This window comes from Gracilinanus agilis, chromosome 4 (assembly GCF_016433145.1).
Source record: "Gracilinanus agilis isolate LMUSP501 chromosome 4, AgileGrace, whole genome shotgun sequence".
NCBI classification, from domain to species: Eukaryota; Metazoa; Chordata; class Mammalia; order Didelphimorphia; family Didelphidae; genus Gracilinanus; species Gracilinanus agilis.
In genome coordinates this window covers 368,958,214-368,980,056 of record NC_058133.1, presented here as the reverse complement: position 1 = coordinate 368,980,056, position 21,843 = coordinate 368,958,214, and the positions used below count along the sequence as shown (strand labels likewise).

Here is a 21,843-nt window from a genome sequence, read left to right as displayed (position 1 = left end):
ATGTGATATATATATATATATAAAATGGAATGGTATAAGGCTGAATGAAATGTCAAAAGGAATATTTTCAGAGAAACATGGGAGAATTTGTACATAATGATATTGTGAGCAGAACCCAGAAAACAAATTTTAGAATAACTACAGCACTGAAAAAAAGAAAAACTTTGAATGATTTAAAAAATCTGGTCCGTACAAGTAACATACATCTTCACCCAAGATTGCAAAGTCATTTTCTGACACATCCAATGGAAGAACTTATTTTGCATTGACTATTCAAATTTAGTTATTAGGTTGTATGTTTTTGTTTTCAATTTAGTAAGTAGAAGGGACTAGTGATGTGTTTGTGAAAAAATAAAAAGGAAGAGAAAAAAGATCATTGAAATACATTTTAAAATACATAGAACAAAACAGAAAGGAATCTAAAAGGAAACCAGACAAACAGAACATCTTGGAAAGTTGCATGTTGAATTTATTATATACGCTAAAAGAAATCAAGTTATTCACAAATAAAAATTTATGGCTTTATTTCCATTCCTTTCTTTCTACTTCGTTTATGAAAGTGAAAGTCTTATTTATAAAATGTTTTTTATAAAATGTTATTTGTAAAATGTGTATAAAGTTCAGGACATTTTTTGGAAAAAAATAAAACAACCAAACATAAAAGAAAACTACAAAAGACCTAAGAACAATGTTCAGTGCAAAAACTAATCATGATGATGATGACTATTTCCTACTATTGGGAAGAGCAAGATAGACTAGAAGTACAAAACAAGATATACATTACACATAACCAATGTATAGATCTGCTTTGCTTGACTTTTCATTAAGAGAGAGGATGTTTGTTCAAAAGTATGAAGAAGAATTTGTTTTGAAAGTGGATAGAGGTAGTGAGTAGGGGGTAACTAGAAGATTAGTTTGGGAGGAGCATATTTTTCACATGAAAAATTGAAAACATTTATTGAAGGATAGTGAGAGAATTATTATGACATCAAGGAAAGAAAAAAAGATAGGAAAGGAAGAGAAAAGAAAAGAAGAGATAAAGAAAATAAATAAGGTGAGGAGAGAAGACAAGAGAGCAGTAAATCGATTAGTAAAAATATATGAGAGAGGGGAGTTCAGAAGAGGACACAGATAAACAGAGCAGTATGGTAACAATTATATTACATTTAATATAAACCTTAAAAATAAACTGCAAATAATTCAGTCTTGTGGTGTGGTATACAATCTTCTTTTTCCGTCTTTCTTTGTATAGGGAAATATTTGTAGAGGGATTTGCAAGACTAGACTGAGGGGCAGCTGGGTTGCAGAGAGGATAGAGTATCAGGTCTGGAGTCTGGAGGACCTGGGTTCAAATCTGATATCAGGCATTTCCTAGCTGTATGACCCTGGGCAAGTTACTTAACCCTAATTGCCTAGCCCTTGCCCTTCTGTCTTAGATTTGTTACTAGGATGGAAAGTAAGGGTTATTTAAAAAAAAAGCATCTGCAAGACTAGACTGGGGTTCTTTTATTTAACAAATAGGTAATAATATGGAAATCACAACTTCATTGAATTCCTTGGAGTAAGGAAGTGACAGACAATGTTATATGGTGAAAGAACTCTGTACCTGGAAGAAGAATTGAGTTCAAGACCTGATTCAGTAATTAAAGTGTGTAACTGTGGACTTTCTCTAAAATCTGTTAACTGTAAAAAGGCATAATAATGTGTATGGTACAAAGCATTTCAAAACTGCCCTGGACGTTTCCAGCAGACTATATAGACATTCACGGAGCTCCCATGCTTGTCGTAATGGTGAACCAACCTCCTTATTAGCCATGGAGCATGAAAAGCTACTGAATCTGTGATGGATATTTAAAATGGAGTGACCCACCTTTGTCCTCCCTGCCAACACTTCTCTCGGCCAATTTTGTGAGTACTCTTCAAGAATTTTGATGGAGGAGTTGGGATGGTCCTGGTGCCCTTTCCCCTTTTCATTTGCAGCATGTTGACTGCTCCTATATCACAACTACAATAATGTGGCTCATCAAGGCAAGCTTGATCCTGGGCTTCTAGCTGCTTCTAATGCTTTGTGTTTCTTTGCTTGATCTCAAGTGATTGAATGTTGATCACGAGTTTGATCTTGTGAGTTTGAGAGATCTTGAGATCCTGGATCCTAAGCCTGCACTAGCTAGGGTTTTGGAGGAGTCTGTAGCAACTTTTCCACTGGTTTTTGGAGAAAATGACCACTAGGCAAAGGAGTTCAAAGCTCTGTCCGAGATTAGACCCCAGGAGGTGTTTGTGTAGTCCAGAGCCAAAGTTTCAAAAGTTTCAAATAGCACACTGACAGTAGCAAAAAATAATAAAAATAAAAACTCTACTCAACAAGATTAGGTCTCAAATTTTCCTCTTTTTTTCTTTTTTCTTTTTTTTTAATCTGGGGATTTTTAATTCGTTCTTTTTCTACTTTTTAGTTTTCTTTCTTTTTTAAACACTTTACTGGTGCTATATTTGACATCATTGCCACTCTATTATTTCTCCCAAGATCCTATTGCAATGATTCCTTCTGTCCACCTCTAATAGAAACCTTCTTATAACAAAAAAAATACAATCAAGCAAAACAAATCAATGCATTGGTGGTATCTGACATTGCACCTTTGCCTTCCTTACTCAATGAATTCAATACCTTGTTCACAATCTTTCTCTCCTCCCCAACTCTCGCCCTCATTCTAGGGGAACTAGATAGACATATTACTGCTTCTCCGATACCCTTAATTTCAGTTCCTCAATCTGCTCAATTCTCTTGACTCGCTCTACTTCAGTTACTTCTTTATTAAATAATGCCAAAGTTCCTATATCTGATTATAATCTTTATCATTCCAACTTCCCTGTGCCTAGAATCCTTAAGCTCATTCTCAGTCCTCACCATCTCACCTCATCAAAGAAACCTTTTTTATTCTAATTCTTCTCCAGAATGTTACCCCTGGACTGGCTACACTTTTCTTCCTTTCATATCTTCACTCCTTGGTGCACTAATTCAACTTTACAGTATTTTCTACACTTGAATTTGTTGCCCCCTTGTCCAATTGCTGATCATGTATTGTTAAAATCTCATCCCTGGATTACTTCCAACATGTGCCAATTTTGTTTCTATTCCTGTGCTGCCAAATGATGCCAAATTCAAACCTGGCTGACCCAGCACTCTATCCACTGCACCACCTACTTGCCCTGCATGTTGTTTAATAAATGTTGATTGGCTGATTACAAATGTTTTCCTCCTCTAACTACCCTGGGTGTATATAGCATAAGTTAGATTTCTTCACTTTGCAGTTGAGTAAACTATGTGTAATGGTTCAGTAAACTATTATTAAGACTGGTAAACTATTCTACAGGAGAATTAAAAAAAAGATTGAGAGAGATTTTTGAATAATATGAAATGAGGAGGCAATGAGAAGGGAGAACTCTTGGTGAATTGCCTTATCTTTTTTGGTTAAATATGAAGGTAGGTACTCAGTGAGAGAATGAAGAGAAGGAATTCCATGGGAGGTTCGAGGAGAAATGCAGTTTGGAACAGCTGCCATGGTGCCACTGTCATCAGCTCCATCTAGTGTGGACTAGAAAATTGACTAGAGAGTAAAATGATTGCATTGTAGTAAACTATGTCTAAGTGATTTGCCCATGGTAGCATGGCTAGTAAATTTTAGAGTCAGATTTCAAACCTCTGGCCTTGAATTTCCTTGTCTATAAAATAAAAGGATAGAACTGGATAATTTCTAATGTCCCTTTCAATTTTAATATTTTATGAATCAATGAAACAGCAAATGCATCACCACCAAAAGGCAAATTATGGTAAAAGTTTAACCTCACTCATTAGCAAAATTAGTATCTATGAAAAAAGGAAGTAGAAATAGGAAATAATTTCAATAGGTAGTTACATATACATATGATATTATGCTGTATTATGTGATGTTTATTTATTAATACATTACATTAACAGAACTGGTCAAATCAAATGAGTTTGAAATACTTATAACAGGATTCACATCTCAATATTATGGTCATCTTCCTGCCTGTTAACATATTTGTGCAATACACTATAATATTGGCTCTTGGGATCAAATGTATATTGCAATGAAATCTTCTTCCAGTCTTTAGAATCTGGTATTCTGTATTCTTGTGGTGGATGTCCATCAAAGAAGCTTTTGACATTCTCTTCTGCTAATGTAGTAGCATGCTTCTTAGCTTCGTTCATCAATATCTCTTGTTCCTTTTTACAATATAGTTTCCAGAACTTAAGGTGAAAGAAATTAACTGGAGATCGACATTTAATGATGGATGTGAAAATCAGAATAACAATCACAAGAAGAGCTATCAGGATCCAACCTGCCACCTGTTGGACATGGGCCAAAATGACAATAGCTGGATTACAATTTAGTTAAAAAAGAATAGGAAATTAATCCCTTCTGAAAAATTCACTGTTCACATGCATGGAGAATTTATGTCAGAGAGAAACTTTATGAACATGACAAATGTAGAAAGACTTTTGGCCATACCTAACAGCTTACTTGACATCAAACAATTCATATAGTAGAAAAGTCTTAAGAATTTAACGTAGGTGGGATGGCCTTCTGCTGGAGCAAATAATTTAGACTCCAGCAGAATTCAGCCTCTCAGACTTTTATTCCAGTTGATCTGGATGAATTAATGTACCTTATACATCACATCTTCTCTTTCATTTCTGTGTCTAGAATTTTCTCCTCCCTCAGCTCTGCCTTCTGGAATCTTTGGTTATTGAACCTCTACCAAATCTTGAAAACCTCTCTCAAATGTGACCACTTAAACAAAACTGTTTTTACTTTCCTGTTCTAGGTTTAATCCATGTCTTGTTTTCTGTAAGAGAACTTTCTGAATTCATTTAGTTGATAGGAACCCACTTCCTCCCAAATGCTTGGTCTTTATTTTGTATAGATTATATATTTATTTGTATAAATGTTGTTTTTCCCTGGAAGAGTGCAAGTTCTTTGTGACAAAATTTTGTTTCCAGCACTTAACATTGTTTGACACATAATAGATGCTTAATAAATGCTTAAATTAAATTTAAAACACTAGAGAGCAATATTGTCATCACTTAAAAGTAGCATCTGTTACTTGTGGAGTCATTCATATTTCTAGGAATGTTAGGACACTGGGGAAAGAACATGAACCATAGACCCATAAGGGAAACTTCCTTCAAGTCCCAACTAAAATCCTGCCATCTACAGAAAGTCTTCCCTAACCTTTCTTAATTCCAGTACTTTCTCTCTTAACAATTTCCTCATTATCCTGTATATAGTTTGCCTTTTACATAGTTGTTTGTAAATTGTCTTCCCTCCTCTCCCCTCTCCCCAACACTCTCCCCGCCACTCCACTGTAATCTCCACTAGGGCACTGACTGTCGTTTGCCTTTTTTGGTATCTCCAATGATTAGCCCAGTGCTTGGCACATAGTAGGCACTTAATAAATGCTCATTGGTTGATTATTTATTGATTGAAAACAAAAATTTCATGTTTCTCACATTATAACCAGACAGATTAGGTTGCCCATTGGAGAAGAACATTAGGATCGCTTTTCCAGCCCTTTAGTAGCATCATTTCTTTGTATTTTGGAAGATCTAAGTACAAGAGAAACCAATTCTTTCATCTCTTTGTTTGGTAAGAGAACTTAAAATGACCTTATTCATCAGCTATTTACTTGGCATTCATAAATAAATCAATAACACTGATAGGTACTTGGGGAAGTACAGTTCAAAGATTAGATTAGACAGAGTGCCTGCTTTCACACAGGTTACAGCCTCCTAAGACAAACACAAATGACTAAAAGACCCCCCAAAACATATGAAACATGCATTTGAGGGCAGGCAAAACAAAGCAGTGAGGTGGGGGGAGGTTCCTTTCTGATTAAGAAATCATTCATTCATTCAATAAACATTTAATATTCCAGTCAGGCCTCCTGAAAACGATGGCATTTCAGTTGGACCATGTGGAAGATCACAGGTTTCTAACTTCAGTCGTAGGAGCTAGTTGAGTCTCTAACCAAGAGCTTCTTCTCCTTTATCTTTCCATCTCATCTCTCTCCAACCTTTTCCCACCCTGCCCTCCATCCTGACTTTGTGAATAGGATCTTTCCACTTTCTTTTCACTGAGGATCTTCACTCTCTCACTAGGGGAAATTTTGACGAATCTTTACCTGGGAATGTGCCTTGAGTTCCTGCAAAAGCTTCTGGATCTGCTGGGGATTCGCTCGCTGACATGGCGCTTGTGGCAGCTGCTCCCGACATGTGGGCTCCTGTTCTGGGCACAACAGTCTGAATGCCCACTCGCTCCCACTGGCGGCACACTCATAGAAACCGCCACCGAGCAGCGCCACCGCTATCCAGGTGATGGGCGCCACAGTGGCTGCCAAGATGATGTTACAGCACACTGCCATCCTGACACACTGTCCCGGGCCAGCTTCACAATCTTCATCGTCTAGGCTCCGCGCACAGCAACCTGTCATGAGCTTCTTGGCCCGGACGCTTAGCAGGCAGCCCAGCACAAAGAGGATAAAGGCTGGAGCCAGGAGGAAGACTAGGGAATAGGGAAGATTCCAGGCAGCGAGGCAGGGGCATTGGAACACCACGCTGGAGAAGAGGCGCTCGCCGCCAGCAGTCAGCAAGCTCAAAAAGCTATAACCTAACACTGTGTGGTATTTAACAAACAGGTCCAACACGTGGTGAAACTTGTCCATGAGGCTACCTTCTTCTCTTGCTTTTCTCCTTCCTGGCCCTAGACCCGGAGAACCGAGAACACCCACTGCCCCTGTGGATTTCTCTGGTGGATCTTCACTCTCTCACTAGGGGAAGAAAAAAGCCCAAAGCGGGTATATCTGGGAGGCGGGTGGGATTTTCCAATTTTTGTAAAATGTAACTGTCCATAGGGGAAGTGAATTGTTACTGAATCTTTAAAGTTTCACTTTCTTATATATTAACCCCGTTGAATTTTGTTGAAATCACACAGGCCCAAGAGAACAGAAGTAATCCACTCCTTTGATAGATATAGGCTACCCAGTTTTTTATGAGATTAAAAACATTGCAATTGAAGGAACTAGCCATTTGTTCTGCAAAAATAAAGAAGATTTAGTATAAATCACCTTATTGTTCGCTTCAGCTACTCCTTCATGACACTTTTTACTGAAGAAAACTTAATAACTTCAGATCACCCTTCCTTAACTTCACGGCAAATTACATTCGTGACCTTGCTCAGCTTTAGTTTCCTCCTTTGTAAAATCAGGAAGTTGGACTAATTTTAAGAGTTGTGGGTAGCCAGGATTTTGGGATTATCACCTCCTTTTAGAGAGGACACTGAGATCATCTCTAAGACCCACTTTCAATTCTTACACATTAGAGGTGAAAGAATCTTTATGTAGCTTGGTGGCAGGGCAAATAGAATACTGAATCTAGCAGTGGGAAGACCAGTTCAAACATGGTTTCAGACACTAGCTGTGATTTTGGGCAAGTCACTTAACCTCTATGGTTTTTTTTTTTTTAAATTCCTTCAACTGTAAAATGAGAAATAAGATTAGTTCCTATCTCACAAGGTTGTTGTGAGTATTAAAATATTTGTAAAGTGCTTGGTATTTAATAAATTCTTGTTCTCTCCTCTCCCTATCATAAATTCAACTTATGTGTTTTATAGTTGAGGAAACTGAGACTTAAATGCCAGAGTATAATTTGTTATTAGTGTAAAAAATTTTTAAGATAAAAAACTTAATTTTTTTACCAATCATTATAGAAAAATAAATAAAATATCATTTTTCAATCTGTGCCAAGTACTAATGTATGCGATATATTTGTTGCATTTTAGCCAAGTCCTAAATTTCAATAAAACATAATTCCTGACAATCCTTGCTCTTATGGAACATAGTAGGGAGCACAAGACACCAAAACTGAGTGTGGTAACACAAAATATGACATAAGAAAGACCTTCAAAATTTAAGTATAGAACCATGGAACACAGTAAAGGCTGCATAAAAGAGGTATATTTAAACGGTGATTTAAAGGATAACTAATGCAAAATGTGCTGGATTTTTTGGGGGTTTTAGATGTCCATAGTTTCCACGAAGATTGGTAGTTTATCTGTAACTAGAGAATTAACTGGTGATGTTGACGAGTTAAGTGACAAATAATGTGTTTAAGAGGCAGGACTTGAATGCAGGTCTTCTTGACTCTAAGGCTACTCCTATAACCAATCTGCTACCATTTGCTGTGGAATTATACAATGAGAAATGAAAAAAAAAAACAAAACCTTTTATTCAGGGTTCTCACTATGAGGATTGTATCCCAAAGTGGTTATTATAGTTGAAAATTATTGATAGAAGAAAACTAGACTTATCTATAAAAATTAGTCTTAGAAGGATTATTTTCTATAGCAAAGAACTAGAAAAAACCTAGATATCCTTTGATCAGAAAAGGGCTAAAGAAATTATGGTGTGTCAATGTAATTGACAATGTAGTTCTATTACATCATGAGAAAAAGAGTAAATAGAACATATTTTTAAGATATAGAAAGTCTTCTATAAAGCTAAGCAGAATGAAGAAAATTGAACTGCATCTAAAATGTACTGCAGTCATATAGAGAAACAAATTCATGTTACAAAATTCATGTTATACATACACAGACAAAAAAGAATGAGAACAATAAGGATGATGGTAGAGCTATAAATTAGTGCAACCATTCTGGAAAACAATTTGGAACTATGCAAATAAAATGGAGAAAATTCCCATGCTTTTTGACCCAAAGTTTCACTGCTAAAAATATAATTCAACAAGTTAGTTTAGAAAATAAAAGTTTTTTTATTCAATGAAAATTTTTGGTAGAAGCAAGGAACTAAAAATAAAGTAGCTTCCTACCAGTTGGAGGGATGGGTAAATAAATTGTAAATGAAGGTAATAGAACATTACCACAGCATAAGAAATGTTATATATGATGAATGAAAAGAAGCATGGAAATACTTTCATGAACTAATGCAAAGTGAAGTAAGCAGAGCAAAAAAATAATGTACATGATGACTACAACAATGTAAATGGAAAGGACGATCACAAAATGATCAAAAATGAATGTTTCCAAATTAGAAAAACAAGATTAGCCCACAAAAAGTGATATGTGAATATATCACCCTCTACAAAGTAGGTGAGGGAGAGGAGTCCTCAGGTAATTGAACAGAATGTCAGGTTTTCTTTGTTTTGTTTTTGTTTTGTTTTTATTATTTGCTCACTTTTCCTCTTCTTTCTCTTTCCTTTCAAAACAAAATTCATTGTTATAAGAGATGACTTTCAGGAAGAGTAGAAGGAGGATATAGGGGAACGAACACAGAATATTGATTCCAAGATGGAAGGTATGGCTTTAAAAAAAAGAATATGTTATTCTCCAATTGACAAATGGTTAAAGGTTATGAACAGGCAGTTCTCAAAGTAATTAAAACACTTTATAATCATGCAAAAATTGCTCCAAATCAATAGTAATTAAAGAAATACAAATTAAGACAACTCTGAGATAGCATCTCAGATCTATCAGATTGACTATTGTAACAAAAAAAGGAAGATAACAAAATGCACTAATAACTAATGCACTGTTGTGGGAGTTGTGAACTGATAAAGTCATTCTGGAGAGCAATTTGGACTCATGCCTAATGAGCTATGAAAAAGTGCATACCTTTTGACCCAACAATACCATTACCAAGTTTGTATCCTAAAGAAATAAAGAACAAAAAGAGGAAGGATCTGTGAGAATTTAACATGTCTGCACCCCTTTTCTTTCTCTTGGTACTCTACAATTGACCTTGGATTTTAAAGGGGAAATTTAATATTGAGTTTGAAAATAGCCTATTCTCCGATTGAATTGGGTTGCAATTCAACCCCACCCTTTGACTGAATTAAGAACAAAGACTGATCCTTTATCCGTCAACAAACTATTGAAGATAAGGGGGACTTTCCCAGGCACCCTAAAGACCCTCATCCTTTGTCCCATGTAACTCCTGGTGTCTGTAAGACCTGTCTCTGATTCAGACTGAGATCAGAGTCTGCCAAACCAGAGGGACTCAGAAAAGTAATATCACAAGCAACATAAAATTGGATCAGGGAAAGGAAGTAGGTCTCTTTTGCCTCAGAATCACAGTGAGAGGAGGTGGCCAGGTGAGCACTGGCACGCTCATAGTGTGACCCCCACAGCTGGCCCGGTGGCTAGGAGAATGGCAGCACTAGCAAGCTCTGACGAGGGGAGGAAACTTGTGAAGGGAGCAGTCAGCCACATGCAGCAGGTGCTTTTTTCTTTGACCCACTTTTTAAGTTATTTAATAAATACATATAAATTAAAATACAGTCTCCAGAGAATTTTAAACTTACCAGCTTATATATACAAAAATATTTAAAGAAGCTTCTTTTTTTCTAGTGGGGGAAAATTATTCCAAAGTGAGGGGATATCCATCAATTGAGGAATGGGTGAGTGAATTATAGTATATGATTGTAAAGGGATACTGTTGTGCTGTAAGAAATGATGAGGAGGGGCTCAGAAAAACTTGGAAAGACTTATACAAACTGAAGCAGAATGAAATAAGCAGAACCAGAACAATATACAATGACAGGAATACTTTACAGTGTACACATGTGAATAACTTAGCTATTCTGAGCAATAAAATGATCCAAAACAGTCCCAAAGGGCCCATGATAAAAAATGCCATCTACTTCCAGAAAAAGAAATGATGCAGTCTGAATCCAGAACAAAGCACTTTTTTCTTAATTTTTTTGTTTGAGTTTCTTCTACAAAAGGATTTACATGGAAAAATGTATTACAAGATTGTGCTTGTAAAATCTATATATGATTGCTTACCATTTTTGAAAGGTGGGAGGGGCCTGGACAGAAAAGAATTTGAGACTCAATATATATTTTTTTAATGTTGGAAAATGTTGTTACATGTAATTGGGGGGAATAAAATTAAATGAGAAATTCAAAAAGAAAGGATAAGGAATTAGAAAAGATCATTAGATTTAGCAAATAAGAGATCATTCATAATTTTGGAGAGAGCCATTTCAATAAAATGATGAGGTAAAAAATCAGACTGTGAAGAGTTAAGAAGAAAATCAGAGTAAACAAAGTGAAGGCAATGAGTGCAGACAACCTTCTCAAAGAGTTTGGCCACAAAAGGAGAGAGAGAATATGATAGCCAACAAGGGTAGGTGTAGATTAATTGTAGAGTAGGGATGATAGAGAGGGCAATTTGTTAAGAAGATGAGATGGAATGGGATTGCTTGTGCATGTTGAGGAGTTTGCTTTGGCAAAGAGTAGGGCCACCTTTTCATGTGAGATGGATGGGGAAAAAGCAATTGAAGGCATATGGGTGATATGAGAAGAGGAGAAAGGGAGAAAAGAAAGCTCTAAGTGAATGGATCCATTTTTTTCCAGTGAAATAAGAGGCAAACTTTTCAGATGAGAAGATGAGGGAAGGGGCGGTCCTAGAAGGTTTGAGAAGGAATAAAAAGGTTTGGAAAAGCTACTGTAGTGAGGGGAATCAATTAAGGTTATATAAAAGGATTGCCTTGCCACAGCAAGGACCGAATTAAGATTAAATAACATAAATTTGTAGTGAATAAATTCAGCACAGTTTTGTGATTTTTCCCAATTTCCTTCAGGCGCATACAAGTAGAAATTAAGGCAGTGAATAGTGGGAGTAATCCAAGGCTAGGCCTTGGAAGGACAAAACCATCAACTGAATAAGGAACAAGGAACTCAAAAGAAGAGGACAGTATGGAGTTGAACTAGTTCACCAAAGGGTCAAAATGAAGAAAGGAGGAGAGAATAGTTAGTAGGGAATTAACGGCCTGAGAAATAATTGAGGGTTCAAGGGATTGAACGTCACCGTGAAGACAAAATATAAGTTACAAGGCAGAGGGAGAGGTAGAATAACAACAGATTGTTAAGAAATTAAGAAAAAAAGATCAAATTAAGAAATTTCAGAGTTCATGAATATGAAAGTGGGACACCTATGGGTGATGAAATGAGGGAAAAAGTGAAAATGCATGAGGGGCAGAAGAGTAGAAGGAAGGGAAGGAAAAGGAAAAGAAAAGAAGGGGAGGGAAGGAATAAGGAATATTCTATTACTGTGGGAAGTCATGAGTGGATGACAATGCTAAGTAGTTTTGAGGAAGCTAGAAATGTTTGTTATGGATGAGATTGGAGTGAGGGTTGGTGGTGAGGAGGAGGAAATGGAACTGAGAACTGCAAAATAATGCAAAGTAATAATCTTAAAGTCATGAATAGAGCTGGAAGGATCAGAGGAGGATAAAATCATAGTTACAGAGCTGAAAATGGTTTCAGTAGACTGTCTAATCTCATTTTATAGATGAGGAAAGCTTGGAGATTTGATGACTTGCCCAAAGTCACATGTTTAACAGAGCCAAGATTTAAACTTAAGGTCCTTTATAGGACATTGAACTCTCTTAGGTGACATCGTGCCTTTATCTCTACTTCCTTCTCACTGGAAACTTGGACTCCACACACTGGGAACCTAGGCTTTTAAATCATAGTGAGATTTTTGCTTTGTCTTGCCTAGAAACTTCCATGTCACCAGCAACAAAACATACTGCCCTATGAACAGCTCCTCCTCCTCCACCTTTCTGGCTCCCCTTTATGTGCTATCCTCTTCCTTTAGACTATCAGATCCTTGAGATCAGTGACCGTCTTGGTGATTGCATTTGATATTTGTTAATTAAAAAAAAATTTTTTTTTAGAAAATTTTCCCATGGTTACATGATTCATGTTCTTACTCTCCCCTCCACCTCAACCATAGGTAGGATCAAAAGTAGTTATCTGGAGAACTCAAGAACTTTCTTATGCAATCTAGTTTTTTCACTTTCAAGTTCTGACACAAATAAAAAAAAATTGTCACTAATATGACTTCTCCTTGCCTTGTGAGAAATGAGCTGGTGACACATATCTGATACAAAAAGAAGTGAATGGTTATATCCTTTGGCTACTGTTCTGCATTTATCAACATCATCAACAACGTGACAAAGATGGTTTTTCCCAAACCACAAGCTCTAGTTCTCGTCCAAAAAGCAAAATAAACTTGAATAAAACTGTGAAGAGAGAATGCATACTCTGCATCTGAAACTACTTTTGCAATAACCCACAAGTAAAATAGTTCTCAGAATGCAATCTTCTTAGTTCTAGAGTGAACAAAGGCTCTATTACCATGATTTCATGCTGCCCTGCCCCCCATTCTATGGCCATTATAGCATAGCAAATGTGGCTACTTCTTTACATAGAATGAGGATTCTTTTTTCTTTAAGCCCTTACTTTTTGTCTTAAAATCAATACCAAGTATTGATTCCAAGGTAGGAAAATGGTAAGGGTTAGGCAGCTGGAGTTAAGTGACTTGCCCAGGATCATATAGCTAGGAAGTATCTGAAGCCAGATTTGAACCCAAGATCTCCTGTCTCCAGGTCTAGCTTTCTACCTACTGAACCACCTAGCTGCCACAAATAGTGAGGCTTCTTGCAAGACCTTCTCTCGCCTACTGACCTGGGAAGATTTATGATAGAAGAATCCAATTAAACTAATAAATATTTTTAGAGGACCTACTATGTTCATTGCATTGTTCATCAATGCATTAACTAATTTGGAAACTCCATCTATAACATTCTGGGGAAAATTGTTGCAAATACCAGCATTTCTGATCTTATTGTGAAGATTGGTCTATTGCCAGGCTCTAGCTAGCAGAATTCACTCCATGTTTAACTACATTGCTATTCATAGTTGATATTTTTTTCTCATAGAAATGTTATCTTCCTGACTTTTTGAACATATTGAGCTGAACTGAATGTTTAATGACAGAACGTTATTGTCTATGCTGTTGATCAGGGAAAACTTTGTCACTTCTGTCCTTGTAAATGTAAACTGTGGGAACTTGCTGACATTGTCACTCGGTTTCCTTCCAGTTCTACCCATTATGCCTAATGAGCATGTGATTTAATTGACTGAGGATTCTTCCAGTGATGCAGATCACAGCCCATGCATGCCTGTCCATCCTATGTGTTCATGTCATTTCATGTGTTTTCCAGAAAGGGTCTTCTCAAAGTTCTAGGATCCTTTCTCAATTTCTCCTGTCATCAAAAGGATATCAATAGAGAACAGGATATAGATAGGTAAGTTGTATATTAGTTACCTTACACTTTTGCCATATAACCCATATTCCTTTGTTGATCATCCATTTCTTTGGTGACATCTTTTACTTAACTTTGTCCTTTGTAATTCCTTGTTTGCAATGTATTGCAGCCAGCTGGTTCATGCCTACCATGTTCTACTTTCCTTTCCTTTTGGGGATTCTCAATTGCAATTCTTTATAGATTTCATGTTTCCATCACTTATACTCATAAGACATCACTATAAAATTTTATGACTCTATGAAAAGTAAAGGAGAAGGAAGGAAGAAGCATTTTTGACACTTTCATTTTTATCCTTCTCTTTGTATGGGGACTTTTCCCCTGAAATCTGTACTGTACTTAATGAAATCCTCTGTTACTCCTTTGAAGTCCCCTTCTTTCAAAGATCTCCTTTGGTTCAGTTTCCTCCATGAAACTCTCCTAGACTTCTCACAGTTAAATTATTTTCTCTTTATGCAATAGAGAATTTGCCTGATTTTGTGTATTAACTGTCTACTTAGCAACTTTCTTTTTTATTTACTTTGTGTATAACTGTCTGCTTTGCAACTTCCTTTTTATTTATTTTTCCACATTCTATTTTATGTTGTGCTAAGAAAGTACAATGTATTATTGCCCCATTTGACCCCTATAAGACTGTAAACTTTTTATGGGCAAGGACTGTGTATTTTTCATATTATATTCCCAGACTCTAGAAAAATACTTTGCACATGGTGGGCACTTAAGTACTTTCTGAAGTGGATGGAATCATCTAGCATTAAACATGGATTCTTAGTTCATAAAATTCTTCAGAAACATAAAAATCCATTTTTGGATGACTAATAAAGAAAAAGAGAACTCAAGAAACTGAGAGGCAACAGAAAAAAATGATCATTGGCTTGGTAGAGAGAAGAGAGTGATAGATTTAGACCTAGAAGACCTGAGTTAAAATACTATGTGTGCCATGAGTAACCTATGTGACCTTAGGTAAGTCACTTAACCTTTCCCCATCTAAAAAATAGTAGAGAAGAGAAGGAGATTGGACTACACAAACTGTAAGGTTTTTCGGCTCTACGTTTGTGATCTTTTGATGTTTTGAAAATTCATGCTGAGCCCATCATTTATAGAATGGCTGAATAGGTTGTAGTATATGATTGGGATAAAATACTATTGCATTATAAGAAATGACCAGCATGATTCTTTCAAAAAACCCTGGCAAGATTTACATGAACTGATGCAAAGTAATGTGAGCAGAACTAGGAGAATGCTATGAACAGTAATAGTAATATTGTACAATGATTAAGTGTAAATGACTTAACTATTCTCAGCAAAAGAATGATCTAAGTCAGTTCCAAAGGACTCATGATAAAAAATGGTATCTGCCTAAAGAGAAAGAACTGATAGGAGTCTGAATATATATTGAAGCATATTTTTTAAAGTTTATTTTTCTTGGGGTTTTCTTTGGTCTGTGTTTTCTTTTATAATATGACTAATATGGAAATATATTTTGCATGACTACATATATACAACCTATATTAAATCATTTGCCTTCTCAGTGAGGGGGCAGGAGAGGGAGAGAGAGAATTTGGAAATCAAAATTTTAGAAAACAAATGTTAAAAAATTTTACACATAATTGGAAAAAAATAAAGTGAAAAAAAGAAAATTCATGCTAAATGCTATTTACAATATTAATACTTCTCAGCAATGCAGTGATTTGGTATAATTCTGAAAGACTTATGATGGAGAATGCTATCCACTTCCAGAGAAAGAACTGTTGGAGTCAGAGGGATGCAGATCAAAGCATACTATCTTTCTTGCATCAGTGTATTTATAGTTTTGGTTTTGTATGACCAATATGGTCATATTGCACTTACAATAATGACCAATATGGAAATGTATTTTGCATGATAAAATATATATAGCCCAGGTCAAAATACTTTCTCAGTTGGGGGTGGGGGGAAGGAAGGAGATGGTTTGGATCTTATAATTTTAGAAAATGCATGTTGAAAATTATTATTACATGTAATTGGGAAAATAAAATATCTTTAAGTGAAAAAAAACAATGTTGGTACTAACTTATAAAAAGTTAATAGACACAACTTTTGTTTCTTTTGATAATAGTACTATTAAGATCGTTGAGGGACTCAGTAGAAATGATGTATTTGTTCAGAGAAGTAAAGTAAAAAGCCCAGATGTTAACAGAGCTTTAAGCCTCTCTTTGGTATCAACAGGAAGTCAGTTGATATAACTAGACTTCCTTTGGAATCCTCTCAACCAATCTCAGTATGGTTCCTCAGGAAGACTGGCTTCCTGGTATCAATCGATGACCAACTGATGATAAGTGTATCAGTGATATTAAAATATTAATGATGGTCAATAACACATCTGACTGCTACAATTAAGGATGGTCATTAATCACAGCTTCAGAGGCTGAAGCTGGACACCTCTTTGTCCCTTCAAGTTCCCCTAGAACTCCTTTGAGGCTGCCTTATTGTCAGGTCAACCAACAAAAGGTCAGTAGCTGGTTTGAGTTTTATAATAAGGATTTTACTTGAGGTATTCCAATAACAAGGGAAGCTGAGGGAAGGGAAGGTTTTTAGGAATCCCTAAATGAAATCTATTCCTAGCTCAAAGTATATAATTCAACAGCTTCAGAATGTTGAAGGCTGGACTGAGTCAGCCCCACTGGCCTGTTTTAATGGACACTGCCTGCCTATAGATGGAATGGACTGCAGCTCGATTGAAGAGAATAGATGGATAAATCTTCTGTAGTAATTTGCTGAATGGTGCTAATAGACCCTAAAGCTCAGTAGCAATTCTTGTAACTTCAAGGTATGTTGGTTGATTCTTGGTCTAATCAATAAATCGAGGAGAGAAAGGTTTGGCCTAACCACCTGGATCCCTGGATCAAGATTGAGTGGATTGGGTTTCTCTCTCCCTTATATAGGGTAAAGCCCAACTGACGGTTGGTCTCATGCCCTGGCATGGCATCAGGAATCTCTCAAGACATGGCTTCTTGCAAATCCTGCAAAACTTAAATTACAGTACATAACATGAGCATGCAATGCCCATCATCCCAGACCATCACCTTTTTATTTTGCTGAAATGTTTTGAGAGATTCTTTTATTGTTGCTGTTTTTGTTCATATTATCGTTAGTTCTTGATCATGGACTCAAAAGCTTGTATGTTGTAAAATTTAATCTATCAAAAATGTTGAAAATAAAAAAGCTACATAGACATTTCTTCAGAATGGGCAAAATTTCCCTTCTATAAGAAAGAAGAAGGAAGGAGAAGTAGATGTTCCCTTCAATATTTTTTTTCCAGTGCCTTTGTTCTACTTTTTCATAGGATCATCATCGTAATAGTTAAGACATATCACACAAATGTTATCTCATCTAAATCTCATAACAACTCTGTACTATTATCAGCCCCATTTTACAGATGATGAAACTGAGGCTGAAAGGGGCTTGTCCAGTGTCATACAGCTAATGTATCTGAGGCAGTATTTGAATTTAGACCTTTCTGAGCCCAAGTCCCTGCCTTCTGTCCATTCATTATGTTACCTAGCTGCCAAAATTCTAAAGCATAGTATTTAGTATTAGAAGAAAAAAAAAGATAACATTTTGTCTTGATTTACCTAATTTCCTAGATTAAGAACTGAGTATCAAATTGTTAAAGGCACAATGAATGTAAAGGATTGATTCCAGGTTTTATTTAAGGGGCAGTAAAAGAGTGAGGAGGAGAGAGGTATGCAACTCTTTTCCCATCAGCACCAGTACCAAACCATAGTCAAGGATAATTTTTCTTCCTTTCTGGTTAGCATTACATGATCTCCTTTCTGTTACTCCCTCAGGGGACCTAAAACCATCTCCAGAATAAATTTTTTTAAAATAAATTTCATTGATATTTGTTTTTGCATTGCTTAAATTTCCCCAATATTCCTCCCACTCCCAGAATGCCATCCCATATAGCAATTTATTTTTGTTTTATTTTTCCCCATTTATTTTTATTTTTTAATTAATATTTTATTTTCCCCCATTGCATATAAAAACAAATTTTAACATTAATTTTTTAGGGTTCTGAGTTCTATATTCTCTCCCACCTTCTGACCCTTCTTCTCTTTCTGCCCCAACCCCTCCCTGAGACAGTATTAAACAGTAAATGAATATGGTCATTTATTTATTTATATATATTTTATAGCCCTTACCTTCTGTCTTGGAGTCAATACTGTGTATTGACTCCAAGGCAGAAGAGTGATAAGGGCTAGGCAATGGGGGTTAAGTGACTAGTCCAGGGTCACACAGATGGGAAGTGTCTAAAGCCAGATTTGAACCTAGGACCTCCCGTCTATAGGCCTGGCTCTCAATCCACTGAGCTACCCAGCTGCCCCCATGGTCATTTATTAATATGTTTTTTGTACCTACTCTATTCCACTGATCCACCACTATTTCTTAGCCAATACCAGGTGGTTTTGGTGATTATTGCTTTGTTTAAGTTTTATTATCTGGTATTCGTAGGCCACCTTCCTTCACATTTTTTTTTCATTGATTGTCTTGATATTCTTGACCTTTTATTCTTCCAGATAAATTCTGTTATTATTTTTTTCTAACTCTGAAATAATTTTTGGGAAGTTCAGACTAATAGTCTCACATTGTGTTTGAGACTCCTCTAGAACTGTGCACGTGGCACTTGATTTAAGCCCAGGCCAGGCCCAGACCCAACAATTCTTCCTCATGGGCCAATTACTCATTTTTCACTCTTCCCAGCCAGCTGGAGAATTCCAGCTTCTACTTCCTTATTTGTTCAATCGTCAATTCTTCAATGAATTTTGCTCCTATTTGATTCCATGTTTTCTTCCTCCTTCCTACTACACACACACACACACACACACACACACACACACACACACACACACANCTCCTTCCTAACACACACACACACACACACACACACACACACACACACACACACACACACCCCATATAAGAAGTGGAAGATTTTTCTTCTTTCACCTTGTTTTTTCAAGAGAACAGCCAAAGCCTAATAGGCCCGTATAGGGGCTTGCAGGGTTTCATTTCTCATTTACAGCTAATGAAAATCTCTCTGGGCTTTGAGTTAACACTCATAGGCCTGGGCAAATAACCACTAGGTCTTTTTTCCACACACATAGACACAGACTGCCTTTGATCCTTGAACTTGAAAACCCTGACACAAAGGAAATAAATTTCTTTGCTGAATTCTTTCACTTCTGTGGAAGGAAAAATAATGTGGGTGGCCTTGCCTGTTGTTCCTGACAGACCCTAAAAAAAACTCTATTCCTTTAACAAATATTTATTTAGTTCCTACTAAAAGATTTAAAAAATGCATAACACAGAGTCCCTGTCTTCAAGGAACTTACTTAGCTGCAGTGATTGTGGGGGCAGGGGAAGGGGGAGGAATGAGATTTATATAACAGTAACTTCATTATCAAATAAGACTGGGCTAAGAGTGTAGAACCTGTGATTCAGAACCCCAGCTCAGGATTTATATAGATGGAGTTAAAACTTGGAAATCTTTCACCAGTAACTATTTGACTCTTGTTCCCATCAAGGATTCCCATTGGGAATCTCAGAATTTGTCATTCATCCAGGGTCTATTGAACCCTGGAATACAGAATAAGCCCAAGTCTCTATAGATGTAAATAAAAAGTCAATCAGCACCCATGTAAGCACATAAGCTAACTAACTCAGTAGCTACTAACTAACCAACCATGGCAACTATAGGACAGCCTTTATTTTATGCCATGGGAAATGCAAAGTATGAATTACAAATAAAAGTCTATAAACAGCCAAGGACAAGTCTTCTTTTCTGATTAGTACCACATCACTACTTCCCCTCTCTCCAGAGAGTCTAGAACAGTCTTCCAGATTTAGAATTTCCCTCTCTAGTTGAGACTCCACTAGAAAGAAAACTGGATATCATTAGAGGGATAGAGGGATAACCCCTTTTCCCCTGGTGATTCCCATCTCTGCTTTTTGGACCCATACAACTGTCCAGACTTACAGTGTTGCCTTAAAGTTTTGAGCTACCCTGTGTTGTAGTGAAATTAGGGAAAGTGGAGGTGACAGGCAGAGAGAAAGGATTCCAAAACTCTGGGTCAGTGACTGGCTGGTTTGGTAGTTAGTCCCTGGACTCTCACTTTGGAGGTGCTGGCTCTATATCTCTATTTGGATACCCTGTCTACGAGGACCATCTATCAAGATTTCACTGACTAGGAAGAGGTTGAGTTTTGGTGAGACATGCTGGTGGACAGTGTAGTCAAGAACCATACTCCCTCTCCTTTGGATTTAAGTGCTGAGACCCTACTGGATTCTTGACAGACCCTGAAGGACAACAGCCATGAGATCTCACTACTACCCAGTGGACTTGTTTACCTACCAGCTTTCCCTTATTCTTAAATACCATCAAAGTGGGTATTCTGGATATGATAGAGTTAGGCAACTGGTTTAAGTTAGGCAGAGATCAGTATAGAAATCTGTTGGACCTTAGTGGGAGGAATCTAATTATAACCCAGTCAGATCATCATATTCCCTTCCCTTCCCTGTCCCAGTTAAATAATGAACCCTGTTATTGTTACCTTGTCAGTCTCTCCCTGAATCCTTTCCCAGATCTATAGGATTATAAGATACTGACCCAAGGACAATCAAGAAACTAGAAATCATTTAACATCTTTTATCTTTATACCACCAACCCACTAATAATTATTTTACTGCCAACATTTATTTTTTTCCACCTGAAAGGGACCTTTTTGCTTGGAGAAGCAAAGGAGTTCTATCATACATGCATGGTCTCCATAACTCATGGAAGCAGTGGGAGATAAAGTCCAGGTTTGTTCTACCACATTGTACATTAGTCACTTGCTAGGCTTACAACTTTTAAGGACTTGTGTTTTCTGCACTTTCTCTGGAAGGTTGGATCCAGGGATTTCCACTACTATACTATTGTTCTAGCTCCTGCCACTTCCTAAGAGATGTGACTCCACCTCTCCTAGGGACAGGTTGATTCCCTTTGTCTCTTTGCTGTTGTTTCTCCATAGTGATGATCTCCAAGGCTGGTCAGTTCTCTAAGGAGGGTTGCATGGATAAGCAAATTCTTCCTTCTCAAGAACTTTAATCAGTTTTTTAAAAAATAGATCTTTGAACTATGGCAACTCAATCTGCTCTATTTTATAGAGCTGAGCTCTCAGATCTACAGTTCCCCAAATAAAATCAATAATCCTTAATGAGGTAGCAATGGAAAGAAATGTCTCTAAGTCTCATGGGGAGATTTCTTCAGGTTCAAAGGTCTCATCCTTTAATCTGGTCAGTCAAATAGACTTCATTTATACCCTATCAAGGAAATATCCTCAGATATCTGAATGGCCATGACCACACATTGTAAGGAAAGGGTGCCTTAAACTACTTGGGAAATTTCACTCTCTTCACTATTTCAAAAGCGATAGATATAGTACAAGAGATGGAAGTCTGGAAAGATCTCTTTGGCTTTTATAATTGAAGAAAGCAGAAATCAAGTGACTTGCCCTGGGTAACTGCAGCTAGTAAGTCATGGATTTGACCTCTGTATTCTATTCACTGTGTCATGCAAAATAACATATGAAGAACCAGGAAAACAAGATACA

General features: G+C 36.7%; 1 protein-coding gene across 1 annotated transcript; it reads right to left on the bottom strand.

Annotated features, from left to right (window-relative positions):
- Positions 1 to 4,015: 4,015 nt before the first annotated feature.
- Positions 4,016 to 6,741, bottom strand: CALHM6 (calcium homeostasis modulator family member 6). The gene is made up of 2 exons (XM_044673383.1): positions 6,202 to 6,741; positions 4,016 to 4,366 (listed from the first exon to the last, which is right to left on the bottom strand). Exons 1-2 carry the CDS (start codon positions 6,739 to 6,741, stop codon positions 4,016 to 4,018), a joined length of 891 nt encoding a protein of 296 aa, XP_044529318.1.
- Between the last annotated feature and the right edge of the window lie 15,102 nt (positions 6,742 to 21,843).